The sequence below is a fragment of the Biomphalaria glabrata genome, chromosome 17 (assembly GCF_947242115.1).
Source record: "Biomphalaria glabrata chromosome 17, xgBioGlab47.1, whole genome shotgun sequence".
Taxonomy (NCBI): Eukaryota; Metazoa; Mollusca; class Gastropoda; family Planorbidae; genus Biomphalaria; species Biomphalaria glabrata.
This window is the reverse complement of record NC_074727.1, coordinates 21,337,044-21,349,341: the sequence shown is the minus strand read 5'-3', so window position 1 is coordinate 21,349,341 and position 12,298 is coordinate 21,337,044. Positions and strand designations below refer to the sequence as shown.

At 37.2% G+C, this 12,298-nt stretch overlaps 1 protein-coding gene across 4 annotated transcripts in view; it reads right to left on the bottom strand.

Annotated features, from left to right (window-relative positions):
* LOC106059478 (potassium channel subfamily T member 2-like) overlaps window positions 1-12,298 on the bottom strand; it is a 115,024-nt gene that overhangs the window by 73,241 nt on the left and 29,485 nt on the right. For all 4 annotated transcript variants that reach the window (XM_056015685.1, XM_056015683.1, XM_056015684.1 and 1 more), the window contains exon 3: window positions 3,177-3,251. In XM_056015685.1, coding sequence (XP_055871660.1) covers window positions 3,177-3,251 — 75 coding nt within the window. The remainder of the gene's footprint in view (window positions 1-3,176; window positions 3,252-12,298) is intronic.

Sequence of the window (12,298 nt, the reverse complement as noted above, 5' to 3'; positions counted from 1 at the left end):
AAAATATATTAGGTCTTAAAGTTTATACTACCTTTGTAGTTGTAAATGAATCACTTGTGGGACGGGTCTTATATGAAACTATATGATACAGTGGTGTGGTATTAAGAATAAATTTGCATGAATGTGTTATTTTTTTCATGTTTTAATAATAGTTTTAATTCTTTATGCATAATATATAAATATATAAGTAAAAAAAAAAGGTTTTGCATTTATTTACTGGAGATAGCATGTATTTATAGTGAGGTAATTAGTGATGAAAAGAATTATAGAGCTATTATGATATTAATGTATAATTATATGAACATGTAAAGAAACATGACTATTGACCTGCAACGATTACCAAGATTACTAAACCCGTTGCTTTAAAACCAAATAATTGTGAGACCAAAGAGACGTTATTACAGCCACACGCAAGAGAACCAATTCATAATTACAATTTACTTGTAACTTTCAATTGCATCAAATGATCCTTGAGTTCATCGAAGGAAAAGAGTGTCCCAGATTTGGGTTATAGTGACGTCACAGCAGGGATTGTAGAAATAGAATAAAGTTTTAGATTTCAACTTTCTCTAGCAGGTCATGGTGAACTCTCAATGGCGCTTTTGTTTAATGAAAAAATAAATGCAAAGGTCTGACAGACAGACAGCATAAAAACAATAACGATATTTCCCTTACGGTAAAAAAAAAAAAGCATTAACTTCTGAAGTTTATTGTTTTCACGTGCAGGGCATTTACAAACAACGAGGCGCAAAGCTTTTCAAGCAGACGGCGAGAGTGGAAAGATTTTTATTTTATGACCACCATCTGGTCCACTCTTGAAGCCCCTTAATCCCACCCTCCCCCCGTCACAAAATAAAACTTGGACCGTCTCTCCTCTGAGTCTGGAGCTGTTTAACAAACTGTCTACCCTGCGCTATCTGAAAGGTCAAAATGTGCTTATCATGCACATGCTGTGGGTTCTCTTTTGCCCCTAGTAGTAAAAGAAGATGTTCTAAGCCGAGCCCACGAGTTCCGTGACGTCTTGAAATACAGTAACAATTCATCAAGGTAATTCAATTAAGCGGGTGGGTTAGTGTTTTGTTTTTTTTAAAGTAAGATCCAGGATTTACAGGCAGAATATGGCCGGGAGGGGGGGGGGAGGGAGAGACGTACCACGAGTGCTAGGCGTCCAATGTAGCAACGCCTGTTGCGCTCCCCCTCTCCCAATAGTGCAGCCTACACAGCCGATTTGTACCCCAGTCCGCGCCTGGTTCAAACATTTATAGAAATATGCCAAGTGGTGATGTTACAAAAGCGCCCACTGATAATAAGATAAGAAGCGAATAAGAGCAGAATAATGATACGCAAAAGGGACACAAAACGGGCTTTGAACAAACTACCTGAGGACACTTAGAAACAAGTACGCGATACAGAGTGCACCTTTAAGTTAGTCAATTCCAGGAGAAGTAATGCACACTTGGCCAAGAGTTATTTCCTCATTAGCTGAGCGTCACCGTTAATTGTTGTTGCTTTTTGTTACAGGTGTGTTGCGTTCAGAAGTGAAGTCCCCTTGTCGAACAGTTGCAGAAACGCAATATTTTCCCCCCACTATTCGCTACTTAACATTCCTCTGGTGATTTCCGGAATGCATTTTCAGTAATATGTCTTAGTTAAGTTCATTACAGAAAGCTTGCCTTCACTTTAACACTTGCCAGAAGCTGGTTGCTCTATTCGTTTTTAAATTGTACAAGCTCTACAAGGTTCACCAGGTTTACTGTCCAAGGACTACTTTGTGCAAAGCAATCTTTATCGGCCCCAGGGCCGCAAAAAAAGTCGTCTGATCCAAAACAACCGAGCCTCTGTGGCTTCATTATGTACGTAGTAAAGATTTATTGTGTAGCGTAGGCAGAGAATTCATTGTGTACCGTAGTAAAGATTTATTGTGTACTGTAGGCAGAGAATTCATTACGTACCGTAGGCAGAGGGTTCATTATGTGCCATAGGAGATTCGTTATGTACGTAGGCAGATGATTCGGTATGTACCTTAGAAGAGTTATTATGTGCCTCATGCAGAAGATCCAATATGTACCGTATGCAGATTATTCATTTTGAACCGTAGGCAGAAGATTCCATTTTGAACCGTAGGAAGAAGATTCCATTATGTACCGTAGGCAGAAGATTCATTATTTACCGTAGGTAAAAGATTCGAGGCGTCGGACAGCACCTCGTAGCGGGTCGGATGTGGTCCGCGGTTAGTAGGTTGGGCATCACTTGTGAAATGAAATTGGTTTATTGGTTTGTTTCTAATTCTTCAAACGGACACACAAAATCATTGGAGCAAAAAAAGAATGCTCTCTATACTACACTGTAGATCAGTGGGTGCCCAGACATTGTCAAATACATTTTCAACCACGAATCACGGCCGCATCAGAAAAACACACACAAATAAAGCAAAATAAAAAAATACTTTTTTAAAAAAGCTTAAGGGTGAGAACCCCACTCTTACAACTATATTTCTCAATAATGTAGAATTTATTTCCCTCTTTTGATATCAACCAAAAATAATTGATAATCAATAAATAATTGAGAAATTCTTATATTTTTTTATTGATTCATGTTTTGTTAGGTAAAATGAATAATTGTGTAAAGTTTCAACTTGATCCGAGATTTGGAAGTGGGAAAAATAACGTGTACAAGATTTGTACCAGACAAACCCGGCCATGCCATGTGCGATAAACTATTATTTATATTTTAGTAATGGCAGGTAATGAGAAATGGGAGAATATTCACGGTTGTGTCCACACAAAAAAAAAAACAACTAAGAAAGAAAGAGTATTTGTACGATTTTGTCCTGCATTGAAAAAAAAAGAAAAAGTTATTTACAGATTTATGTAGTGTTGTAACTTTTCCTTGCAATTTTCTTATGCTGGAATGTCTCTAATTTTATCTTAAACTTAATGGTACTAATCTCAATTTTCAGTGATGATTCCCCTGTGATAAACCTTTGCTATATTTCCTTTGTATAGATAAGTTCGACTTCAATTATCTTTGTTTCCATACCGCTTACATCTACTGCATAATATGGCAGCCAAAGCAGCTTAGGGCTAAAACCTTTTGGATTATAGCTCATATAATGGTTGAGTACAAGGGGTTGGGGAGAGAGACCCTATCCACAAACCTCTACGACAAGAACTGACCTGTCTTCCGGGTCAATGGGGTGTCCAGAGGACAAAGCTTCCAGTCTTTTTCTTTCTTCTGGTGATAGGACATACCTGTAGGGAAACCACAGAAAACTATTCATAAGGCTTATACAGAAAGTAAAATCTCTATGAAGTGTAGGAAGAACTTTTTAAAAGAATTTTTTTGATTTTTTGTTTTTGTAGAGAGCGAGAGAAAAAGAGAGAAACAGAAAAAGAGAGAAACAGAAAAAGAAAGAAAAGAGAGAGAGAGCGAAAGAGAGAGAAATAGAGAGGCAAAAAAAGAGAAAGGAGGAAAAAGAGGGATAGAGAAAAGATAGAAAAAAAGAGAAAAAGAAAGTGAGATCAAGTAAGAAAGAGAAAAGAAGAGAGAAAGAAAAAGAGTGAAAAGAGAGAAAGAAGGAGAAGGAAAAGAAACAAAAAGATAGTGAAGGTAAAAGAGGGAGAACGAACAAGAAAGAGAGAGAGAGACCAAGGAAACTATTTTTATTAAGTATATATGGGTCAAATATGGAGGCGTCGTGGTAATGTAACCTTTAAGGTCAAATATGGAGGCGTCGTAGTAATGTAACCTTTAAGGTCAAATATGGAGGCGTCGTGGTAATGTAACCTTTAAGGTCAAATATGGAGGCGTCGTGGTAATGTAACCTTTAAGGTCAAATATGGAGGCGTCGTAGTAATGTAACTTTTAAGGACAAATATGGAGGCGTCGTAGTAATGTAACCTTTTAAGGTCAAATATGGAGGCGTCGTAGTAATGTAACTTTTAAGGTCAAATATGGAGGCGTCGCAGCAATGTAACTTTTATGATCCTTTTAATTTCATAATTCATAACATCATCTTAATTTTATTTTTGGGTTAAATATCACATTGTTACAATTACCACATATGTTATAAACAAACCAAAAAAATGCCTCAATTTGATCCGGTATTGCTATGTAAATGTTTAAATTTCAAATTTAATATTCAATCTTTTTGACTTAAGTAAAATAATGAAGAATGGGGGTTAACTCGTGGATAAAGAATATCATAACATGTACAACAATCTCGAGTGCTCGTTCTTACAGACTGAATTGTTATCTTGGATTTAATAAGCTATATTTGCTTCCCCCTATAAGAAAAAAGACGCAATAGTGTCTGTCTCCGCCCGTCTCTTTGCCAGTTTATGCCGCAGCCTTACATTTATATCTTTTAAAAAGAGTATAAAAGTGTTATTATAGTGTCTCCATTAAGTTTGAAATAGTGCAAAGGCTACTTTAGTTTATTCGAAAAGTGCATGCAGATTGTATGCACATGCATGTAAACCATTTTTATAACAAAATTACAAAAAAAAAAAAAAAAAAAAATTCATAAGTGGTAATACACATCGGATACATCAAACTGCAATGGTTCTCAAACTGTGGTCCGAGGAATAATGAAAATTCTGTACAATTAACATAACTTCGCTAAAAGCCAGTTCGATCAGATAATTTGAATACTAATCAACTCAAACCTCACTATTTTTTAATATGTCTATTACGAACTATTTTACGACGCCTTCATTGTTGACTCAACAGTCCAACAACAAATAGACCTAATTGTTTCTGCAATAGACTTTTATTTTGCGCATGAATATCAAATTCATTTATTTTTTTCAAACCAATCAACGTCGTGTCGGTCTTTCAATTCTCTGCTTTATCACGCCATTCAGAGATATAGATCAAGGCTCAAGCTTCGTTTTTAAGTTTCAAACCGATGACCATGAGAATGCACTACACACCGACATCAGTCTGGTTATTATTTGTGCCCATTTAATGACAATCTATTAAGTTATACAGTGGTACTTCTTGGCTGTTTGTTGTTGTTGTTGTTGTTTTAATTTCTCACGCTCGTCTAACTTTTAGATTATGGATAAATATTTGAAGCGTGAGGAGACTTTCTGAAGAAGAGCAAGATTAAGTCATGGCCATTAAATAATTTCTTTTTTTTTGCTTATTTGAAATTTAATTCACACACGTTTGTACGTAAACACATACACAGTTACGCACCAACTCAGGCTCAATTCAACTCATCTAAACATTTATATAAAAAAACAAAAACGAACAACAACAGAGACCAAAAACAAACATCAAGCAAAGATTGGAGGATAATTGAATCAGAAGATTAACGTCTGCAACAGAATGACCTCCCCTGCCGAGCCCAAAGATCAACTGACTTTACAAAGCACTTCGCTGCACGAGATCCATTGCCGAAATCAATTGAAGATAATCGAATTAAATACGTTTTACTCATTACCTCTAAATGTTTTTGTTTTCCCTTGTCTTCAAAATTTGTTTTCATTGCTTTGTTTTAAGTAAAAAGAGCATGTACGAAATAGAATCTTTAATGATGAAGAGCTTCACAAGTATGAAGCTGGCCTTCAAATAACTCTAATTAGATAATTATGCTCCACGTAAGAATACGATCGCCACAACTGAACTATATAGAAGTCAAACACATTAAAGATATTTTCAAGACTAATTCGATTGCTTGTGAAAACGAAAGTGAATACCATAAAGCCAAAGAACTAGATCTAGTCAAAAATTAAACGGGTATTTTCGAAACTCGATTTATTAACTATTTCTGCGTCAACTAAATCAATTACCACTAGTTAATTAGTTAATTGTTTTTTTTTTTTTATTGATTCATATTTTTTTGGCTCAAGCTTATATAAAGGAAAGAACTGCACATCTACATTGATATCTCTAAATACTCTAAGATTTATTTCCCTTTTCTATGTCAAACAAAATCGATGTTTTGTTAGGAGCAATGAATCACTGTGACAGGTTTCCACTTGATCCGAGAATGGGAAGTGATAGAAATAACGTGTAAACAAATGTGTACGAGACAGACGGAGTGTTGGCGACACAATAACCGCCATATCTCTCAATACTGCGAGGTTTATCGCCCCTTTTCTAGTTAAAATAAATGAATCCATTTCCACTTTGTAAAAATGGTGTTTTCTTTCTTAGAATCTTTATCTCTCTTTATATCCTTTATAATGAATGTAATCATAACTTTTTTTTTTAATTTATAAAAATGTCAGTTGAAAAAAAAAAAGGAAACTCGTGAGCTAAATTTTAAGTTCCAACATCATTCCCATATTGCATCACAATGATAAGCGCAATCTATAATCTTTATCTACGGGCAATTTTCAAAAATATAATTTCTGCGCACATTCTAGTATCGGATAATCATTTTTCTAAATTTATGTCTTGCTTATTATTTAGTTGCCAACAGTGATATTTTATTATGGCGTCCTTGACATTGCTTATTTATTTATGTATTTTAAATCTATGCCAATCTTTCTCATTATCTTACGTTTTTTTTTCTTTAAGTTCCAATTTTTTCGCCTCAAATTTGTCCTCAAAATACTCCATAACTGTGTGTCACAGTCTCGGTTGACATTGCCTGCTATATGTTCACTTCGGGTCATGAGGGTGAAAAGACACGTGAAACTCCTGATATAAAAACAGGAAGTAACAATGACTTAATTGACTCTTAGTCAGTAGTAACCTTAAAGGTCGAGAGAGTGGTCACTGACAGTCGGTAGTATCTTTTGGTCACTTGGAGAGAGTAGTAACTTTTAAGTCCGTTGCGGACAGTAGAAACTTAAAATTAGGTTGAGAGTAGTCACTTGAAGTCAGTAAGACAGTACACGTATTTTGATAGCTATTTTGTATTTGGAGCTAGATACATCTTGTTATTGTTTTTTGTCACCCGCTGTGATGCGGACGTTACTTGTAATATATTCTGGAGCACTTAACATGTTGGATATATTTGATACTGCTGTTATGCGGATGTGATTGTTTCTTACTGGATTATGTAACCACCAAGAATTGCATTATTATTATTAAATAAGCTTTATATTTTGTCTGCCAAAGTGGATTTAAGTTAATCTGTGATATCTATGTTTATCACGTGTTGAGAGGACACATGAACCCAGCATTCTGTGTCTCTTAGTTTTCTCTTACTACATATTATTGCTTAGACCAGGGGTGGGCCACATGCGGCCCGCCGAAGTGTTTTATGCGGCCCGCGGACACCTAAAAAAATCTGATGTGTCCACACATTATACGTATAAAAATGCAAATATATTAAAAATAAATAATTGTAAATATCTATAGAAATTATTCAAACGTTTGATTATTATCACTTATAATGAAGAGTCTAAAGAAACATTGTCTCTAAACGTCATTCTAAAAAGTTTAAAGTAAACGAAGATTATTTTAAATGGCAATATTTCGAAAATTTAAATCAAAGACCCAAACTCATGCCAGTATTTATTCCATGCTATGAAGAATTTTGTTGAAAGTGTTGGGTTGGCTTGTACAAGATGGCAAGGGTAACAAATGATGGAGACCGTGCTTTGACTGAGTTAAAACAGGCTTTGTATAAAATAAAGAGCAATATCCATTCCCTACCGTAAACCGTAAACTCATTACGGGAAAGTTTACACAAAGCTGCATTGAATCATACATATTATTAAGGACAAACAGAAAGGTTAACATATTTGGCATAGCACTGGCCTTAGGCATAGGCAAACTATGCAGCTTCCTGGGGCATACGATTATTGAGGGCATCGCATAGAACATGTATTGTGTTATTTTAGAGAAGAAATACCGAAACTTGTCCTCAGTGTTATTGTTGAAGTAAACTAGATTTTTAATAAACTGCATAATTTTAGTTTTTTCGCTGTTAATTTTAATTTTTCTATTTTATTTGGGGCCACCAAATTCACTTCGCTTAGGGCCGCCAATTATCTAAGGTGGCCTTGACTGGCAGTTCTGAAAAGTACTTGAAGATTTGAAAACAAAACATTCCGATGTTCGGTAACAAAGAAGTATCTGCTGGCCTAGCATTAGAAGAATGTGAAGTCTAAAGGAAGAAATTTTTCTGTTCCTTAAAGGACATTGAATGTGACTTTGTTACAAATACTTCTAATGAAGAGTTGAAGACAGACTTCTGTTTATCATCAAGAGCAATACAATGTTTTGTTTGCATTTGAAATGTATGTGCATCTTTAATCTTTTTAAACAAAGCTATTCCATTTCTTGAGGCCAGCAAATGAAATTAAGTTTTATCGTTTTCCTTAGCTGAAAGGTGAAACTTTGTAATGAAATGGTTGAAAAATACAAGACATTTTTATTCCTTGAATGTGGAAGTTGAAAGCAAGACGTCAAGAACTTGTAACCAGTTTTCAATACCCTCAGCTCACCATTTAATGCAGAAGCTGATTCAGCTCCAGATGACATACCTCCAAGCAAATTATGACCTGAAAGAGTAATTCCAGTGAGTTCTTTCACTGGAGTTTCATGGGTGCCAGAAGCTGTATATCCGCACTTAAAAAAACTTTGCTGCTAAACTTTCACATTATTTGGAGCCACATTCATCTGTGAACATGTTTTTCTTTTTGTTTGAAAGGTACCAAGTGTTAGAGCAGGTCGATGCTGATTGACTGTAATTTGAAAGCAGCCACAAGAAAACAAAAACTAGTAAGCTAGTTCGACAGTTTCGGAACTTTATGCACGAGAGTAAACAATTATATACTTCACATTAAGTACTATTATACATTTGTGGTGAAATGTTGTGATGTAAACAGACAATAGCGAAATTTAAAAAAATCATTCTTAAAATTAGTTCACGAAATTGCTAATTCTTGTAATTCCTCAATTGGGTGTGCAAAACAAATATATATATGCGCCCCCCAGTCCCCACATTTTTTTTAATGCGGCCCTCGGCAGGAAAAGGTTGCCCACCCCTGGCTTAGACCATGAAAACCGGATGTCATAAATCAAAATGTAAACAAAGAGCAGATTACTCTGATGAACTTATGTATGAAAATCTCCTATAGAAGCGTGTGCTTTCACTTGGTAATAGTGCGTTTTTTTTTAAATACTCAGCTCATTTTAGCAATGAATTAAAAAAAAAATAATAATAACATTCGGCTGTGGAAGCGTGGCGCCTGAGTGTTTTGCTTCTAGACTGAGGAGTCTCCCAATGAAAGTTGGCAATGCGAATTTCGGGATTTTAGGACGCCTCTGAGTCCACCCGACGAGTTGGGTGAAGAAAAGGTGGTTGGTTGTTGTGCTGGCCATATGACACTCTCGTTAACCGTCGGCCATAGAAACAAGATAACCTTTACATAATCTGCCCTATAGATCGTAAGGTCTGAAAGGAGAACTTTAACTTTTTTAAATATATTCTAGAAAGAGGAATGTAGTATTTTCCAAGACAGAATTTGATGTGATATTTCACATTAAACATAAACAAATGATTGTTTAGCAAGCGATGCTAATTATTGTATCCGCGATTTTGTGACAGAGATTTTGTCGCTCCGGTGATTGCTGTTATTGCACATATACGACAGAAATTTAACACAATTTATTTAGTTTTTTTTCTTGATATATATACCTCCTCTCTCTCTCTCTGTCTCTCTCTCTCTCTCTCTGTCTCTTTCTCTCTCTCTCTCTCACGCATAATTATATACCTCCTTCTATTACTTATCTTCAAACTCCCAGAACATTTTAGACCCACATGCTCTCTCTGTCTTTCTCTCCCTCAGTATCTCTCTCTCCCTCACTTAATCTCTCTCTCTCGCTTTCTCTTTTTCTCTTACTCTCTATATCTGTCTCTCTTTCTCTCTTTTCTCTCGTTCTTTTTCTCTCTCTCTCTCTCTCACACACACACACACATTTTTAATGACCTCCTACTAATGCTACTGATTATCAAGCTCCGAGAACATTTTTAGACTCACGTGCTTGAAATGAAAAGTTATTTTTTATTCACTAAGAGCTCATGTTCACATTATGTTTATATCCAATTTCAACAAGATCAGTCTAAACCAAAGAACATGGAGGATCAATGGCGTGGGTCTGGACTATCATCTCAGCACTAGAGCGTGTTGAAGTCAACAGAGACAAAGTGAACATCGAGGATCAATGGCGTGGGTCTGGACTATCATCTCAGCACTAGAGCGTGTTGAAGTCAACAGAGACAAAGTGAACATCGAGGATCAATGGCGTGGGTCTGGACTATCATCTCAGCACTAGAGCGTGTTGAAGTCAACAGAGACAAAGTGAACATCGAGGATCAATGGCGTGGGTCTGGACTATCATCTCAGCACTAGAGCGTGTTGAAGTCAACAGAGACAAAGTGAACATGGAGGATCAATGGCGTGGGTCTGGACTATCATCTCAGCACTAGAGCGTGTTGAAGTCAACAGAGACAAAGTGAACATCGAGGATCAATGGCGTGGGTCTGGACTATCATCTCAGCACTAGAGCGTGTTGAAGTCAACAGAGACAAAGTGAACATCGAGGATCAATGGCGTGGGTCTGGACTATCATCTCAGCACTAGAGCGTGTTGAAGTCAACAGAGACAAAGTGAACATCGAGGATCAATGGCGTGGGTCTGGACTATCATCTCAGCACTAGAGCGTGTTGAAGTCAACAGAGACAAAGTGAACATCGAGGATCAATGGCGTGGGTCTGGACTATCATCTCAGCACTAGAGCGTGTTGAAGTCAACAGAGACAAAGTGAACATGGAGGATCAATGGCGTGGGTCTGGATTATCATCTCAGCACTAGAGCGTGTTGAAGTCAACAGAGACAAAGTGAACATCGAGGATCAATGGCGTGGGTCTGGACTATCATCTCAGCACTAGAGCGTGTTGAAGTCAACAGAGACAAAGTGAACATCGAGGATCAATGGCGTGGGTCTGGACTATCATCTCAGCACTAGAGCGTGTTGAAGTCAACAGAGACAAAGTGAACATCGAGGATCAATGGCGTGGGTCTGGACTATCATCTCAGCACTAGAGCGTGTTGAAGTCAACAGAGACAAAGTGAACATGGAGGATCAATGGCGTGGGTCTGGACTATCATCTCAGCACTAGAGCGTGTTGAAGTCAACAGAGACAAAGTGAACATCGAGGATCAATGGCGTGGGTCTGGACTATCATCTCAGCACTAGAGCGTGTTGAAGTCAACAGAGACAAAGTGAACATCGAGGATCAATGGCGTGGGTCTGGACTATCATCTCAGCACTAGAGCGTGTTGAAGTCAACAGAGACAAAGTGAACATCGAGGATCAATGGCGTGGGTCTGGACTATCATCTCAGCACTAGAGCGTGTTGAAGTCAACAGAGACATAGGGAACATGGAGGATCAATGGCGTGGGTCTGGACTATCATCTCAGCACTAGAGCGTGTTGAAGTCAACAGAGACAAAGTGAACATCGAGGATCAATGGCGTGGGTCTGGACTATCATCTCAGCACTAGAGCGTGTTGAAGTCAACAGAGACAAAGTGAACATGGAGGATCAATGGCGTGGGTCTGGACTATCATCTCAGCACTAGAGCGTGTGGAAGTCAACAGAGACAAAGTGAACATTTCTTATCTCCGTGACAGGAAGAGTAGGAGCGTTTCAGTGACCTAGATATATGTATTGAATCTGGACTGGAAACGAGGCTAATTGTCTTGTCAAAATATGTTCGATAGTGGAGAGAGAGAGAGAGAGGGCGGGGGAGGGGGCAGAGAGAGGGAGGGGGAGGCAGAGAGAGAGAGAGGGGAAGAGAAGGGAGGCAGAGAGAGAGACTGAAACAGGGTTATATGAAGTCAATCGTCAATCTCAAATTTTCGTTAATTTATCTTATCTTATCTTATATAATACAAACGTTACTTCAAAAAAGAAGATGATTACGTCCTACGCGTCATGCATTTAGTCATGAATATTAACCAATGACTTAAATTCAGCCAAGTCACTGGTTTTCCTGGCTAGCTCAGGCAACCCATTCCATGCTCTAATAGCACTAGGGAAGAAGGAGTGTTTGTACAAATTTGTCCTAGCATATGGGACGAGGGATGTGCCTTTATCTTTGTGTCTTTCAGAGTATTTTATTAAATTTTGTTTTTGTATTTGAAGATTATGGTTCAGTGTTTTATGTATGATTGCTACTTTACTTTTGAGCCTTCTGTCCTGAAGGCTTTCTAAATTTAGTGATTTTACTAAAGGTGTTACTCTAGTCAAATGTGAATATTCGTTTGTTATGAATCGCACTGCTCTATTTTGTGTCTGTTCCAGTTTTTTAATGTTTTGAGTT